This window comes from Pyxicephalus adspersus, chromosome 2 (assembly GCF_032062135.1).
Source record: "Pyxicephalus adspersus chromosome 2, UCB_Pads_2.0, whole genome shotgun sequence".
In the NCBI taxonomy this organism is placed as follows: Eukaryota; Metazoa; Chordata; class Amphibia; order Anura; family Pyxicephalidae; genus Pyxicephalus; species Pyxicephalus adspersus.
This window is the reverse complement of record NC_092859.1, coordinates 47,281,048-47,299,347: the sequence shown is the minus strand read 5'-3', so window position 1 is coordinate 47,299,347 and position 18,300 is coordinate 47,281,048. Positions and strand designations below refer to the sequence as shown.

At 35.3% G+C, this 18,300-nt stretch overlaps 1 protein-coding gene across 1 annotated transcript in view; it reads right to left on the bottom strand.

The window, feature by feature from the left end:
* The window catches only part of APBB3 (amyloid beta precursor protein binding family B member 3), a 52,016-nt gene that overhangs the window by 4,617 nt on the left and 29,099 nt on the right, over positions 1–18,300 (bottom strand). The window contains exons 6-11 of the mRNA XM_072400695.1: positions 18,081–18,208; positions 14,358–14,363; positions 10,717–10,831; positions 8,106–8,193; positions 5,330–5,413; positions 771–886 (exon numbers count right to left, since the gene is read on the bottom strand). Coding sequence (XP_072256796.1) covers positions 771–886; positions 5,330–5,413; positions 8,106–8,193; positions 10,717–10,831; positions 14,358–14,363; positions 18,081–18,208 — 537 coding nt within the window. The remainder of the gene's footprint in view (positions 1–770; positions 887–5,329; positions 5,414–8,105; positions 8,194–10,716; positions 10,832–14,357; positions 14,364–18,080; positions 18,209–18,300) is intronic.

Below are 18,300 nucleotides of genomic sequence, written 5' to 3'. Positions count from 1 at the left end.
TGAAATTTAGTTGTACTTCTTTTAAAAGGTTAATTGTTTTGGCCACAATTTCAAAAGGTACATTTGGGGCAAAAACAACATTTTGTATTGAAGCATGGTGGTGGTATAGTGCTTTAGGATTGTTTATTTCAGCTGGAACTGGTGCTTTAGTCAAGGTGGAGGAAATTATACACAGTTCACTTTTGGCGCAAAACCTTCAATCTTCTGCTAGAAAGATGAAGGTGAAGAAGAATTTCACCTTTCATCATGACAATGACCCCAAGCATACATCCAAATCAATTAAAAAATGGCTTCACGAGAAGAAAATGAAAGTTTTGGAATGAGCCCACACCTAAATTCAATAGAATATATGTGAGGGGACCTTAACAGGCCTGTGCACAAGCGATGCCTTTGCAATCTGACAGACTTGGAGTATTTTTACAAAAAATGTGGGCAAAAAATTGCTAAGCTATGATGATAGACTCCTACCCAAGAAGACTGAATGTTGTAATTAAATCAAAGGGTGCCTCTAAAGTAAAGGTTTAAGGGTTTGCACATTTATGTAACCAGCTTATTGTAATTTTAATATTCCTTATATTTTTTCCCTAACCGATTTGTTTGTTTTTCAATTAAATTGTACAAGTTATAGATCACATTAAAGTTGGGAAAAGTATTGAAATGATTTTTTGTGGTCTCATTTTTCACGACAAAAATCTAGCATTACCAGGGGTGTTTACACTTATTATTATTTCCACTGTATATAAAAAAACATAAATGCTAAACTGAATTACCTCTCTCCGGTGTACAGTCACAGATGTGTCAGTCACTTCAATTACAGCAGCTGTCCAATGTTCCCTGAGTGTAGTGCTGATCATGTTTTCTATAGAATCATTCAGTACTTCCATACCTGCATAGAAAAAAACCTGGCACATTTATAAAGCAGTTGTGTGCTTCATAGATGCATTTTACATTTTAAGCACCAAAAATTAAGGATGAATGTGTCCGTAGGGGAGGAAACCTCTCATATGACCTTAATTCAGTCTATCTGACTGCACTCCCCTACTATTTGCAAGTGTTGTCTGAAGCATTATGGACTTCTCAGACTTTTAAATACATTTTGCATTCTTAAAAACTTACACCAAGTTTTTATAAATGAAGGTTTGCTCAAATGGCTGATAGACAATGGAGAAGATCCAGGGATTCAGCCACTGTCCAGGATACCATGCTATCACTATCCACCATCACAATCAATTGAAATAAAAAGGATTGGAAGGCCTGAATGAAGACAATGCTTGGATCAAATAAAAAGGATTGGAAGGCCTGAATGAAGACAATGCTTGGATCAAATAAAAAGGATTGGAAGGCCTGAATGAAGACAATGCTTGGATCAAATAAAAAGGATTGGAAGGCCTGAATGAAGACAATGCTTGGATCAAATAAAAAGGATTGGAAGGCCTGAATGAAGACAATGCTTGGATCAATGCAAGACAACATGGTGTCTGATACGCAGAATGGCTCAATACATCCTTTTACACCAGTAGTTAGAGGCCACTCAGGCTTTACAAAGTGTGCATTTACAGTACTTTTGTATTTTATTATTTTCAGGGCTAAGAAATAAAAATATCTAAAACATTCTTTTATCTCTCCTCAGCTAAACAAATATTAACTAAAAAGGTAAAGTAGGATTATGCGATTACACACACAAACTTAATGTTAATCTGTTTTAATAAACCCCTTTTTAGTCTTAAGTAACAGTACTGCTGCTTAGGTATTGGCATCCTATATTTGGGTGGATAGGCTGTCCTGTAAAACATTTACATTACACTATTGCATTTAAAGGTTCTGCCCATAGTGCTGTTACTCTAATTTCTCCTCCTACCATTATCCTTTTCAGCACATGAACTGATTGGCTACTTGTGTTTTTCTTCATCTCTCACTCTGAGCTATGCCGTAATGGACTGCAACAGAGGACAATGCCCATAAGACCTTAGACTGGGTCTACATGGACGGTTATAAAAACGTATATAAATCTTTTTAAAGCTTGACTTTAATATGCTAAAAAAATTTTATAAACGCCTATGACGCGTTTTACCGCAAAATGCTGCAATTTTACATAAGCGTTTAAAAAATTTTACCTTTTAACCTTTTCAGGGAATGAGTACAGGGGTACATAAAACTCCTTACTCATTCCCTGAAAGTGTTAAAATATGTGTAAAAAATTGGACGAGTCTTTAATGTTAAAGTATTTTATTAAATGTGTGTGTGTTTGTGTACCTAAACTTTTTTTTTACAGGTTATCCCAATGAAAGGATGATTCCCACGGCTGCAATCATGACATGAGCACAGCCGTGGGACTCCTCCTGACAGTGAGGGATCCCCCGGCACTAGGGGTTAAATGGGGGCAAGGCTCTCCATTCACCTTCAGTGCTCTGTGATTTTAGTTACACAAACACATACAAGTAAGGGGTTTTATGTACCCCTGCAAGCAACGTTTAGGATAATGCTCATAAGCGTGCCTGAAGGAAAAGTCCTGGTGTAGATTAGCCTATTGGAATGCATGGGGATTTCAAACATGGGCTTTAAAAGCCTCAGGTTGAACGCTGGGGAAACAGTCCATGTAGCCTAAGCCTTAGATACCTATGCAGCTTACATTTAAAAATATATATTTAGTAAAGTATATAACATATCATAAAGAGGTACTCTCTATTGGTACCCATTTTGTGCCACACCCTAAAGGCAATAACATTGTAAATAAAGAAAATAAAAACAAGGGGTAATTTAGGCATTGGTAAATTCAGTTGGAAAACAAATAATCTACAATAGACAAAAAAAAACACTAATTTATTTCAGAACTGCATCCACAGAATATAAATTAAAAAATCACTATGTGATACTATGTACACCTGTGACATGAAAAAGACCTTGGTATGACCTTGGTTTCTAGGATGCTAGAAGCTGCAACTAATCCTAACCAAATAGGATATGTACCACAGGTAAAAGAGAAGTAAACCACGACCACCACATACACACAGTGTGATGGGCATGGATTTGTGCCCCCCTGCAAGCATCTAAAGTATAGTATATATATAATATAGTAACCAAAACACAATGGGTCTTTAATACAGATCTCCAAGGTTGGAGAGGATACACGTTTATCAGTGAACATGGGTGATCAAGCAAACTTGGAATAGATTTTTTAAAGTAATTTTCTATTTGTTAGCAAACGTTTTCCACCCTGGATCAGATTCATTCCAGGTTTTTTGGATCACTTAGGTTCACTGATAAAAGTGTATCCTCTCCAACCTTGGAGGGCTTTAATAAATCTGGCCCAATTCACCTGATTTAATAAAGCTTTCCAAGACTGGAGATCATACACTTTCATCAGTGAAGCTGGGTGTTCCAGCAAACCTGTAATGGATTTCTAAAAAGTCATTTGGTTTTTTAGCAAATGTTTTTAGTCCTGGACCAGATCCATTCCAGGTTTGCTGGATCACCCAGAATAACTGATGAAAGTGTACCCTCTCCAATCTTGGAGAGCTTTAATAAATCAGGCCCAATATGTGCAGTTACCTAGAAACACAAAGAATATAAAAGTACAACAATACAATAAAAAACATCAACACCTTAACAATTTACAACGATTTATGCAATATAATCTTATAAAACAATATACTCCCTACAAAACAAAACAAAAAACCTTTTAATGGTAAATTCAGTATTAATCCTAAATCCAGTATTGGGGAGAATATGCCTCCAATACACAAAAAGTTACAAACTTTACGCCACAATAATAACATTGTGATAAGGCCTCCAAACTCCAAAGGGAATTCAAATATTAAAACAAATGTTTTTGAATGAGGCCAGTCAGGTTACTTGGAAATTCAATGAATTCATACTTAGGTTATTGCAATACTCACATGGAATGTGTTAATGTTCTATTGCTTTCCAACCTCCAGATACAGGGGGTTGCAATAGGGACACAATGTGCTCCCACATATGCAAAACTTTTGTGAAAGAGAGCTATTTTCAAATGAGAACCTTGCAATGTATACCTCTGCCATGTGTTATTATGCAGGTGCAGAAAACATTTTACTGGAATTTTTTTTGGAGAAATGATTGAGAGAAATAAGTAAACCTTGAAATTTACTATAGAGTATAATAAATCTAAGATTTCGTTACAAAATTCTGTTTTATTATCCAGATTGTTTTGAAAATCCTTGGCAGAAAACACTATACAGAACACAGATAGTGCTCACCTTACCCCTTAAAGAGGAGTACTGCATACTACTATAAGTTTTGAGAATACATTGCAAATGTTCCAGTGAGGAAGACTTAGAAAAGGAAGCTAAAGCTTTTCAACATGGGTTACGCTGTAAGGGTTATTAAGAATCTTAAAAAAAGCATACCAATAGGTAAAATCTAGGACCAGCACTTTGAATAGGGGAGACAATAAGGTTAAATTTATTACAAGGCTTTCCAGACAACATCAGAAATTAGGACAAATAGCATGTATCCAACTACCCAGTATTTACTTATTGCAAGCTTCCTGCTCTCAATGTCAAGCTTGTGAGTAGTCACTTTATTAAAAAGGAAGGTCATCAAGTTGCAGAGAGGCATTTTGGAACAATATTTATATATACAATATTCATATTTATAGATGATAATATAGCCAGATTGCCTACTTATCTGACTCCCTGATTTTTTCCAAGCCTCTCCATCCCTGTCTGTGGCTTTGGATTGCCCACCTCTATTAACTAGTCATTGGAGCAGATAAGTTAATGTACTCTTTTTATAACTATTGTAAGTGGTTTCAAAGTGACTTACCTGTATATGATCGTTTTTGATTTAGGAATGCATGTTCCTCCTCAGACATTATGCTTCAGAAGAAGCAGTCATAATTCCATGAACAGGAATCAATCACGCCAGGATCTTTTTATTATCACAAGGGTACATTAGATTTTTTTAACTGATATAGCTCTTTAGATGCTATTGTGAAATAAATTGGTGATTTTTATCAAAGTTTATTGAAGATTTTTTTCTTTTCCAATTGATAACCTGCTTAAAAAAAACTTGTTTTTTTTTTCTTCTTTACACAGTATTATAAAATACAGAACTGTATTATTATGTGTGGTTTTAAATCTGGCTAAAGTGCAGCATTTAAATTTGGACATATTAACTTTTAAAAAGCTTATAAGTTTTCATCTGCAATTACATTGTAGACCTTTCCACAGGAAAATATAATACAGCATTACACCGCAGAGGGTAAGAATAGAAGAATACATTGTTTACAAAGTATTTATTAGTTGCTCCCTGGAGGAGCTGATGCAGCACAGTCTCTATAATAACTCACCCATTGGTTTTGAGACGGGAAGGCTGCCAATGAAAAGCAGTTCATATTTCTGAATGGACTCCCGCACAGTATCCAGAATATCAACTAGAACAAACAAAAGTATGTGAAATTGTCATCCATTAACTAAACAACGGTTTATTCTGACTATCATTGTGGAAAGACAGCAAAGGGTGTTCATTACTATATTTTACTTTTCCATCAGGGCATTTTTTAGCTTTCTGAGTTCTTTTTGTTCAAATAAAGACAAATACTTTGCTGAAAATAGTGAGAAATATATCTTAGTCAAAGGCTTTGTTTTATATGTGAAATATATTATGGCTACAGAAATGTGATACATTTCTGCTGATGATATGACAAAGGTTCTCTGACCATTGAGGAGTTTTTAACATTTCAGTAGTTGAATTGTTTGCTAAAAACACATCCAAAGGGCCTATGTATGACAATATGCCGATTAATTGATGGATTAGCGCCACGTCTGAGCTTTATATCTACCATGAGTTCATAAGAGGATGGGCTGTTGTATGTCCTTGTATGACTGCTTCTATTCTACTCTATAAAGTCTAAAAAGTCTATAAACCATCCACAAGTTTAAAGTAAATGTATATTTTTTTCTTTATTTATTCATTATGTTCAGTATTAACATAATGTTATTTTTATTTCTTTTCAGTTAGGGTATTATATACTGTATCGGAATATTTCATATGCATTACATACAACCAGCAGGTGAAGAGTGAAAGGCTAGAAACCCAATGTTATTAGGCTTGTTCATGCTCTGTAAACATGAACAAACCAAATATTAAGACATATATAAAAAATGAAAACATATAAAACATGAGTCTATAAATTTAGCTTTTAAAAAAAAACAAAAAACATTCTTTTAGAAAGTGTGACAGATTGATGGGTTTCGGCTGTGTAAGGATGTGGATAGTAACAGGACTAGAGCCTATCTTTGAAGTGGAAGGATCCCTGAACAGGTGTGGGACTGACTGTAGATAGGTAGGTGCTTTAGTGCTCCTTCCTTAGGAGACAGATTGTATGTACAGACATGCATAGTGCTTGTGTCCAAGCCTTTCTGACCATACAGTCAGGCATTTTGACTAGGTGGCAATCAGAAAAAGAATCCCAAAAGAAGAGTTCCACTTTGTGATCAAGTAGGTCTTCATTGCAGAAAGAGTGATGTCCCCTGCAATAAAACATACTTACTTGCCTGATTTCCAGCTTTACCTGTCATATGCAAGTAAGTATAGGATGCCGGGCACATCCTGGTCTCCTTTGCAGCCGCTGGATCTGAGTCAAGATATGGTTAACCTGGTCTGATACTTATCTCAGGTAATAGATTTAACCTCAAACACTGTCTTTCAAAATCCCCCTCTGCAATTGGTGTTCTGCTATAAATTTTTTAATTGACAGCTTCAGATTAAAAAAGATTGGATGGCAATAATCCAATGGTCATGGTAACTGATATAAATATCAAAGTCTTTCTGCAGCAAAAATTGACAATTAACACTGGGCAAAATTGCAGAGAGATGCAGGTATTGTTTAGTTTCAGATTAAAGGTAAAAGGGATGTTTAAAAACATTTCTTTTTTCTGATCATATTGAGGAGAAGCAGTAGAATCCGGGTATAACCTGCCTATTCACTCATTGCTGTTGCTAGAGACATTGATGAAGATGTAGTTGCACCCTGCACCCATAATCACATGGCAAAGCTTTATTACATCTATATTCCTACATTTCTTACCAGATGCAAAGTCTGGGATCTAATAAGATTATAAAGTAGTACATCTGTCAATCACCAAAACATTCCCTGGTGGAGAATCAATCACTGCCACTAAAAGACATGGACCTAGAAGTATATGGGAATGTTTCAAATGTGTAATTGTCAAATTTGCTGCTCTATAAATAGACCCCTTTGTTTTTGGTAGCAGATCTAACTTTGAATGGCATAAAAAACAACAAAGTTAATTTATGCTTGCATTGTATTGTAACATTCTGCATTCTTCCATATTTTAGCTGCCAGTGGTCCACACTGTCAAAATCACTGGCATAAATGTAGCTCCCTCCAAACATTGGAAACATTATTACATTAATATATTTTTCCATTATGGCATTATAGGCAACTGCATGAAGATGAATATATGAAATTGAGACACATGAAATAAAATGTCCATCTGTTTGTGTTACAAAGTGTGAAGCTGAAGCAAATGTTCGCTCATTAACGTTGGGCATCTTTCCAGTCCTAATAAGAGGGAATAACACATTTGTTTTCTAACATTAACTTAAGTTTGTACTAAGATAAAACATTTTTAAGTGGGCTTAACGAAGAACATGCAGTTCACATACAAATACCATTAGCATGTAACCCTAAAGAATCTAAAGAATCTTCCTATGCCATGTTTACCTTGGCTAAAAGGGGGCTCTAGACAAAACTTTTTCTAGTTTGGTCAGAGTTAGAAAGGGTTCTTACTGGTGTCTGCATCCTGTTTTTTCTTCAGGAATAGATATCAAGAAACCTAGATATCAAGATTTGGGGATCCACTATTTTTTGTTCCCAGTTATTTAGGTCAGCAGGCCAATGGGGAAATTGGGAAAATAAAGGTACAAAACCCTTTTAAAACTTTTTAGCTCAAACTAGTAACAAATGTCACCAATATACTGGACTAAGCATTGAAAAATATTCGGTGCTTACACCTGTAAGTTGTGCTATAGATAGTGAAACTGTTTTGCCCTGCTTACAATGCAGATATTTTCTATGAGCATTTTAATTATTTCCCAACCTTGCACTGGTAAGTCTTCAGGTGAAATTGTCTCTAAGGTAACGGAACGAGTGATTGTGTGATTGGCCACAGCTCTTTCCGCCATGATCTGTAAAGACAGAATGACATTGAACTTTAAAATTGTATATCTCTACTATACTTTAAACACAAATATTTAAACAGTTTACAGGGATGGTATACAAATATTTTCAGAAAACAAAGGTTTGCACACCTCCAAATGCCATATTGGGATATGCTAATAGTAATTTAATTCACAATACAACCAGAAAGTGTCCCTAGGGTATATAAACTTATGCATTAGCTATATAAATACTTACCCATCATTGAGGGTCTGTTCCTACTATTGTGTTGTGTTAACACACATATTTTTAAGCTGAAATGCATTTTTTAATGCAATGCACAAGTGTTGCTGTGCATTGTACTTGTAAGGGAGCAGCATCCACTTTTTTGTGTGGGGGCAGCAAATTAAGCCCCAATGCAATGCATACCAACCCAACGTTACATAAATACATTGCAGAGACATAGTAGGAAACAGGTCTAATCTTTATTTTGCATATTACAGCACTCAAATGTTAAACAAATATTCTTTTTTTAAAAGAAAAAAGTTAAAGTAAATTCATCATAAGAGAAATATAAGTCTGCCATTTGTGAAGAGCAGAGCAGGAGCTATTGGTGGACTGTAGCAGTCTCAAGTGATACCAATAGCTGCTGCTCTGCTCCTCAACATCTTCAATCTTTCCCACAGGATGCTGTATCACAATATCATTGAGACAAAAGGGACATCCTGAGTTACTTTCATACGGTGGAATTGGGTGTACAATTTAACCCTAACCACTGCCTCTAACAATTATTCCTCCATTTGGACTCTTCTGTTCCCTCTAGAGCATGGATTACCTGGTTTTGGGTAATTTCTTATGAAGATATTACGCTCATGGCCTCTCCATTAACCCTGAAGAAGCCGTAAGAGGTGGAACGCGTACGGGTTAAAGAGACCTTCTTTCCTGATTGATTTGAGCTTGAAAGCTAACTTACACTAGAAGCTTTTCTGTCTAGTTGCACCAATCATTTTGTTCATAATGTATATAGGTGAACATTCAATACTTTACCATGCTGTTCAAGCAATATGTTACTGTAAGTTGTGTTTAATGTGATTGTATACATACTTTCTATATGTTTGTATCTTAGTTTTTGTTGATCACTGTATCCACAATGTAAATACTAATGTACCGGAAGCGAACAATCACAGATAATAAATACCTTTGACCACATAAAACCCCCTCTGTCTCTCTCTATTTTTGACATACTTTTAAAGGAGTGTCCCTTGACCTGTTTGATCTCCCAGGGGACTACCATCACCTACCTCTCTTAACCTCCAGCTAGATTAGGGGCCAAGGCTTTTAGCACTCCTAAAAAGCAAAGATATATATTGCAGGGCTAACATGAGTGGAGATGAGTTGCAAGACAAGGCCTGCCAGAAAGGCTCGTTTTAAGGACAAAACTAAAAGATATGAAGAAAACCTACCTGAGCCTACAATCAGCACCATTATGAGGATACACTTGATAGAAAGATTTATAGGTTTGGCTAATGTAAATAAATCTTATAAGTGACCTTCTAATAATAAAAAAGGCCATTTCTGGCCGAGACCAGATATGTAGGGAAAACCACAGTACCACACTGAACCATACATAGTGTGAATGGAGCTTTACTGACCTGGAACAAGAATACAAATCAAGAAATGTGCTGAGCCTGCAAATATGTTATCTGCAAACATGTTCAGGGTCAGTAAACTAAATTATTAAAGCAAGAAGGTCAGTATGACATCAACGCATAGGTAAAACAATTATGTAGTATTATGTTCCCAACAGTTGTCATGTTGATCCAATAGCTTCAATAGTTTAATCTGATCCAGAGCAATGGTGCAGGTTAGGAGTTTAAGGTAATTGACTAAGAAAGCTTTATGACAATTGCTACAGCATGACAGCCATGGGGCTAGCTTTTCATGATCATAGTAACAATGATTACTTTTATTAAACAAAAAAAAAGACTTTACATCACCTATGTAAAAGGGTCCATAAGAGAAAAAAGAAACTAGGGGATGAATCTTCCAACTAATGGCCACCTACTCCTAAATGATTGCATTAATAACAAGTAAGCCTTTAGCTGCCAGTCATAAATTATTATTTCAGAAGTTAGCTTTAGGTCATTTCAATATGTTTTCTCTTCACCTTCTTCTTGCATTAAGTTTTCCATTCATTAGCCACTGGAGGGAGCTAATGAGACCATTACTCTGTTTCTTTATAGTCAACTGTTATTATATTAGTCACAAAGTGAACACATTGTGGTCTATTTTTAACGTTTTCACTCAAAATACACACATAAGATTCATACATTTTTTTGCTGAATGTGTAGCACAAAGTATGTATGTATAGGCTAAATATCTCTCTATCTATCTATCTATCTATCTATCTATCTATCTATCTATATATAAAATCAGGTTTAAAATATATAAAAAAAGGTTTAAAATCACACACACAATTTGATATGAATTTTTGTACATCAAGCTGATCTATTTTACCTGTTTTTATATTTTTTGGCTCAGAGACTTCATACCTTAGAACACATGTCATGGAGCGCACTGGCAATGGCTTTAGCTGGGACATCACAACGGAATACATGACACTTCAGCATGCAGGTATCCTTGTCATTAGCTACAAAAGCAAAGTCTCTAAAACAGAAGAAAGATACCTACTTTAGTGGTATTTTAGAGTATTTTAAATAACCATGTTCATGTGAAAAGTGTTGGAGAGGTTAAGATCACCCCTTTTTCACTTTTTACAGCATACCTGCAAAGTCAAGTTCCTTTTTCTTTGATTTTTTTATATTTTATTTTGTACAACCTAAAAGTAAAACTGGTTGAGTCTAATTTTGCTAAATCTAGTGAATCTATTCTAGTTGATACTTCACTTCCGATGCTTGTCAACACAAAGAAGTAATATTCTTGCTACCTCACATACTCCAGACTACAGTCACCCACCACATTTTTTTGGAGAGTTAGCATGGCAGACCTACCTAGGGCAGAGTCTATAGACCACACTTCCACTTGAAGTCCAGAAGCCAATATTAAACTGCTAGGTCTAACTATACTGTGCTAATTACTGCCTGGTTGCTTTTGGTTATTTTTTGGTTTTGCAAAAGTTTAAAAAACAAAAGGCAGAGTTAGTTAAAGTTACATCTGGGTAAGTTATGGTTTACTGGGTGACAACAGAGAAAGCAGAAATTTCCTAAAGTGTGATCTACAAGATGGAAATGAGGATAGAACAAACATGGTGGCTAGGACATAATTTATAATGATAGTTTCTAACTGGTATTCAGAACTAAAGACTATACCCTCTATATATTTATAAGCAGATTGCTGCATTTCCTATCACCATACACCCAGGACTGTTTAGGCTCACTACCTGGATAGTTCAGTGGTTTAACCTACCTCCTGCTGTTATTTTTGTGGTCCCTGTCAGCAATTTATTCAGACATGACATATACTAATTTTTGATGCTACCTTCTTATAGCTATTTAGAATGTATGATGAAGTATGTGGATAATTCCAAATCAACTTCAAACAATCAGAATATTCTTGGAAGCAGTAAAATATGATTATCAGTTAAGTAAGAGTTCAATTTTTTTGTACTGCAGTTGTGCAGTATTTTTATAGCTACATAAAGTTCAAGTTTGCATCATTGGTATTACTTCCATGACTCATCAGCAAGAAAAACACATTTGTAATATAGCCAAGGGTAGATGCCATGAGCTAATATGTGACACAAATAAAGAAGAAAAGCTAGACTGTTGAGTGGGGGAAGCTAAAACCCCTTATAAATCCCTCTTAATTTGTCATTCAGCAATGTCACTGCTCTCAACAATGCTAAATAAACGCATTTCATTTTTTTTTTGTAGTATCCTAGGAAAGATGAGATTCAGGGTAACATTTTATTATTACATAGAAATACACAAAATCACTTTTAGAGAGGACTACATGTTTATGATGGTATAGTCTACAAAGGATGAATACTAGGACTGAATAAAGAAGTACAAGTAAGTTTTGTAATGGTTGACTGGTAAAAGAAGAAGACTTCCCTAGTCTAGGGGTTTTCCATCCTGGAAATAGGTTTTAGTCCAAAAACAAAATCACAACATGCAAATGTTTTTTTTAATTTGCATATATGAATATATAATATTAACTTAATGAAGGATACACCTAAAATAAACATAGCCAAACATAAATAATAGCAGACATCTAAGAGTAAGTTTGAAGAATGATAAAGAACATGTACAAAAGTACAATAGTAATTTATTGATGTCAGTGGAGTTTTACCTTTCTTTCTGTACACTTGAACTCCTTTATTTCACTTATATCAACATTTATTTAAAAGGTTAAAAAGGATCAAATGTATATTTCTAATATATAATGATGTTTTAATAACTTTGTGTCCATATCAATATGACTATACATCTTTGCTAAGTATATGTTAGGAAACACATTGTATACCTTGTGTAAATAGAATCAGTTATAGGGATTTTTCACAAAATAGAGTGCATTTGCATTTTTCAGAGAACTTTTTAATCAGTTCAGATGCTTTCTAATTACTAGGATGGAACCTGTAGTAAGGGAATCTGTTATTCCTCACCTTCTAAGAATACAAAGTGCCTCACTGTCTCTGACTTCAATATCATTTTAATTTTTAAGATGAATTAGTGATTAGAAAGTCAATACTATTTCTAGTTTGGTGACTCCGTAAGAAGTGAAGCCATTATGGTCATTGTGACAGCCAGACCGCTGACAATTTAAAAAAAAGAGACGTAAGCAATAGCAGCAAATATAATGTTTCTAAAAGTTTACAACACTACACAGCCCCAGGCTCACATCCTCAATGATTTACACAGTGTTCCAATGTAAAACAAAGGAAGCAAAGAATTCAAGGCTTGGAGGTCGTCAAAGCCCCACTGGAACCACTGGTCAACTAGGTCTAAAGGTGCGTACACACTTCCAATTTTTATCGTTCCAATCGAACGACGAACGATCGATTGGGCAAAAAATCGTTCGTAAAAAAGTAACCAACGACGCCGACGAACGAGGAAAGTCGCTGGAAACGAACGACCGGACCGGCGGATCGGATTGGACGACGATCGTTGAACATCGTTCGTGTGTACGGTCGTTCGTTGATCGTCCATGTTCAGAGCATGCGTGATGAACGAACGTCCGTTCACTTTCCTGTCGTGCACATAGTTCCTCTATCGCTTAAACGATCGTATCTATTGTGTGTACAATATCTACGAACGATCGTGTCGTTACCTCTATGTGCAGTATCGGTGCTATACGATCGTTCATATATATCGTGCAGGAACGTTCGTCGTTCGTTTTCCGACGATAATAATTGGAAGTGTGTACGTAGCTTTAGAATGACGAAACTTAAGTTATGCTTCCCCACAAAACTGAGAAGCCAAGTCTGTATATTTCTAAGGATGTTATCTGCATAGGTAAGCTTTGAGTCTTATAGTGCCTTTTCTACACTATAAGACAGCAGGAGAAGGTAGGTATGTGCTGCTAGGGATGGTAGAATTTAAGGTGGAACATAGGGCCTGATTTTTTAAAGCTCTACAAGGCTGGAGATGATACACTTTTATCAGTGAACCTGGGTGATCCAAAAAACCTAGAATGGATCTGTTCCAGGATTGAAAACATTTGCTAACAAATAGAAAATGACTTAAATAAATCCATTCCAGGTTTGCTGGATTACCCAGCTTCACTGATAAAAATGTATCCTCTCCAGCTTTGGAACGCATTAATAAATCAGGCCAATATAATGAAGATTTGCTATGTTATAGGAAACATTTTAAGACGCTAGTCTTGCCTAAGCAGTACCCTGAAAATGTCACTTCTGTGCTCCTCACTGTCACCCTTCTGGAGGCTCTGACATGAAAAAGCAAACTTTGCATCTACCGATATGTCTCCATCTGAAAACTCTGTTCGGAACAAGAAATGGTAAGTCAGTAATGTGGAAAAGATAGGCCGTATGGGGTCTATAAGCAGTTCTGGGAACTAGTCCTTGATCCCATGCTTTTTTTTTTCCAGAACTACCCAAATTCAGTTCCTCTTAAAGTAAACCTGTTGCTTTTTCCCACTTGGCCAGAAAACATAAGTATGTTCACGTTAAGTACAGTGTATTACTAACATTATATATAATAAATCTGCTTACCTGTCCCTTTAGGATTCACAGATGGAAAGCCAATAAGGATAAACGAGAAAACCACATATTAAAAAGTTGACAAAGGAATACAGTATAAGGCATTACGCTTTAAACATTTAATACAAGATAACCCCAAAAGTGGAACTAAACATAGCTTGTGAAAATGCCATGGACGAGGTAATGTTGGTCTATTTCTGGCTGCTGTTTACAGTTCCCCATTTATAATGCAGCTTTTCTTGGTTATTTTCCCAAAGGAGCTACATAGACCTGAAAAAGGAAAATATCATGCTCATTCATGTGTTTTGCTGTCTCTAAAGGCAATGGAGCACTTAACAGCTGTACTTCGAAGGACACTTCGATACTTCTATAATTCATCTCACTGTGTATACTCTTGGAGGATCCTCTGAACTTTGATTCATTCTGACAATAGACGAATCTATGAATAGCTCACAGGTCCCTGTGGGCATCTTCTTTTCATGTACTGTGGACAGGTCAAAATCCTATACTGGAAGTTAACTACTGCAGTCTCAGACATTGTAAATATCTGAGCACAGCAAGGAAATTGTAGGTATATATCTACTTCTCTACATTGCATATGTCACAAAGACAATTTTACACAAAACCATTAATCAACTGCATGACGATTACCTCCATGTAACCAAACAAAAGAACCCAACATTTAACTCCTTCCTGTTTAGGTCCTAAAGCCTGAATTATTTTGGGATTGTAGCACATATTATAAAATAAAATGTTCATGGACAGCCCCCACCCTTAACTCACAACTGTTAGTCCTGTTTGATGATGGAACTACCGTCATAGCAGGTTATAAGATTTACATCCATGCTATCCTTTCCCATATACAAATCCAAACACAGCAGCAAGGTTAGATCATTGTATCTTTTTCCTGCATTTTTTGCCGCAATGGGCATCCCATATACTTCTTTTGTGATAATTTAATATTTTCAAATAATTGTGTAGAAAGTGTTTTGAGAGTGAGAATTACCTTAACTATTACCTTTTGGAACTTTTGAAATTAAACAACACATTGTATAGTGGTGCCTGCATGTAGATGTGCAGCTACATGACCTTTCATGACTTCTAATTTCCTTTTAACATAGAGAGATTACATTTGCTCAGCGCCTACTACCCATGACTGCTAGTTTTGCCTGTTCATGCAGACACATGGTTTTCCTGTAATGTAGGGGTGCTAGGCAATGTAGCGTGGCATCTTTTGTTCTTCCTTCTTTGGGTGTTACACATGATTGACTCTCCCACTGGCTGCATTAAGAAATTAGCGGAAATAATATGTAGCACAGTGTGCAAGCACATTTTGCCCATAACACAGGTATTGTGTATACCACATTTCCTATATACACTGTTTATATTCAATTATCCTTATGGCTTATAAAATTCGTCCCTTCAATTTTGGCATTATTTTGGTTTTAATGAAGGTTTAAAGTTATTTTATACAACTGTAGAATGATCAGCCAAGGGTGTCCACAGATTCCAAAAAATTAATTTAGCAGTTCTACAAGAAATTCTGATGATGCCACAGATAATATTAAGAATTACAGGTTTTCCAGTGTAACCAGAATGCATGGGCATTGCGGTATACAGTTTTTTTAATTAGAATCACAAGCCCCGAAGCTGATCAATTTACTAACAGCTGATGGTTCTGCATTACCTAGTGCATTGACCCGCCACAGCCACAGATGTTTAAAAGCTTTTATGTTTTTTAACAAAATTTGTTAAACTACATACAATGGGTTGGATTTATAAAAGTTCACCAAGGCTGGAGAAGATACACTTTCATAAATAAACCTGGGTGATCCAGCAAACCTGGAATGGATATGGTTCAGGATTGAAAACATTTGCTAACAAATACCTAATTACTTTTAGGAAATTTATTCCAGGTGAGCTGGATCACCCAGGTTCACTGATGTAAGTGTATCCTCTCCTGACTTTAATAAATCACAGTGAGGTGGATTTACTGAATCTCTCAAAGACTGGAGAAGTTAGACTATCATAGGTGAACATGGGTAATTCAGCAAACCTGGATTGGATTTCCTAAAATCATTTGCTATTATTTGGAAAAATGTTTTCAATTCTGGACTAAATCCATTTGGGTTTGCTGGATCATCTGTGTTCACCCAAGATAGTCTATCATTTCCAGTTTTGGATAGTTTAAATTGTTCAGACCCAATATATCATAAGAACTAGCACTTTGACTGTTTTATATTCTGGTGTTTATCATTGGAGGAATGGCTAGTGAAAAAATTGATTAATTATATCACTTTATTGTAAGAAATTAAAGAAAAAAAAAATATTTAGAAAAATAAAACTGCAACATCAGTATCTAAATCTTATACACTTTTATTTTATACACATTAGAAACATTTTAAAGCAAAAAATAAGGAAAAACTCCTGAAACATTGATGTTGCCACTAATTTAATTTTCAACATGTACATTTGGCAAAGAAAGTGGATTCTTGCCAAACCTTATTTACTAGTTTGGACTGGTAAACAGGATCATAATTCTTCTCTGTCACTTCAATACCTTTTGGAATTAATTGGGAGCATAAAATCTTATATTTAATGTTTGAGCAATGTTATTGCAATTGACCTGTTTCCAAACAAATAATAATCTTTCATCAGTCATCATCAGATGTTATAATTTGGCATCCGTGCTCTTTTTCATTATTACTAAAATGATAAAAGTTTTGCAGTTATTAGGAATTTTTAATTTCAAATGATTACTTTGGAGAACATCCTGCATTTGGATTTTGGAGAAAATGGGGTACTGCAGAGGTACCAAACAACTGGTCAGTGTGCTTTAACAGGTACCTTTGACAGTATTTATGTATGTTAAAATAATCTTTCTATAGTTTAAAGTTTCAGCAAATAAACCTTACAAGAAATACAAATGCACATATGTCTATTTTTCTTCTTGTGCCCTAATGAAGTCTTGGAATACGATCTTCAAAGTTGGATCCTGACTTCCACACAACCTCCATATTGGTCAAAGGTAAGGGTTGTTTACATTGCATTTGAACCTGTTGATGGTATTATAACAAGGGGCTTTAAGCAGTACCTATGACAATGTTTATGCATGTTCAAATAATCTTAAAAATTAATTTTAAAGTTTAAGAAAACTACAAACTTTGTAATCAATACATTTTAGTAGCTATGCTTTACCTATTTGAAAACAAAAAGGATGGCTTAAAAATATTTCATACCCTTTTAAAGGGTGCTGACCAACTTTCAAAGGTACTTTAAGTAAACTTCTGCAGGTATTTGGTAAGTTTCTGCTGCTGTATAAAGGAACCAATGAAAATATTGCTAAGAACAGCTAAAAAATGGTAAACGTGGCTGACCAAAAAAGTATTTCCTTTGGGTTTTTTATTCTGAAAAGTTTTAGTGTATTTAAAAGATTTTAAATTGTATTATATTGGATTCTTGAAGCTGTCTAGAGATGTCTGCACATATGTTCATCTATCTTCCTAAAACCTTATGCAATCTCAGGAATAAGTTAGATCTTAGAAGTTCATTACACTGGAGGCACAGACAGCAAAGAAACCAGCAAGCCCTACAGAAACTATAACTTTAAACTACATATACAATCTGAATTTAGTTGTATTTCAGGGCCCATGTCTACTGAACCTTATTTTCTAACGGTTCTGACAACTTAAGGGAAGGGCAATTACTATTCACACCAACAAATATGTATAGTACCTTCCATTATTGCAGCCAACACCCCAGACTCGAATGTTGATGACAGGCTGCGAGTGTATCAGACTGTGATCTAGTGGATCCACCAAGCTCATTGTATCTTTTTTTAAAATCATCACCATATTTTCCCCCTAAAATACAAATGAATTGTTGAAACGTGCATACATTATTAATGAACATGTGTAGCTTATTGTACATAAGGCATTATTAAAGTAAATATCAA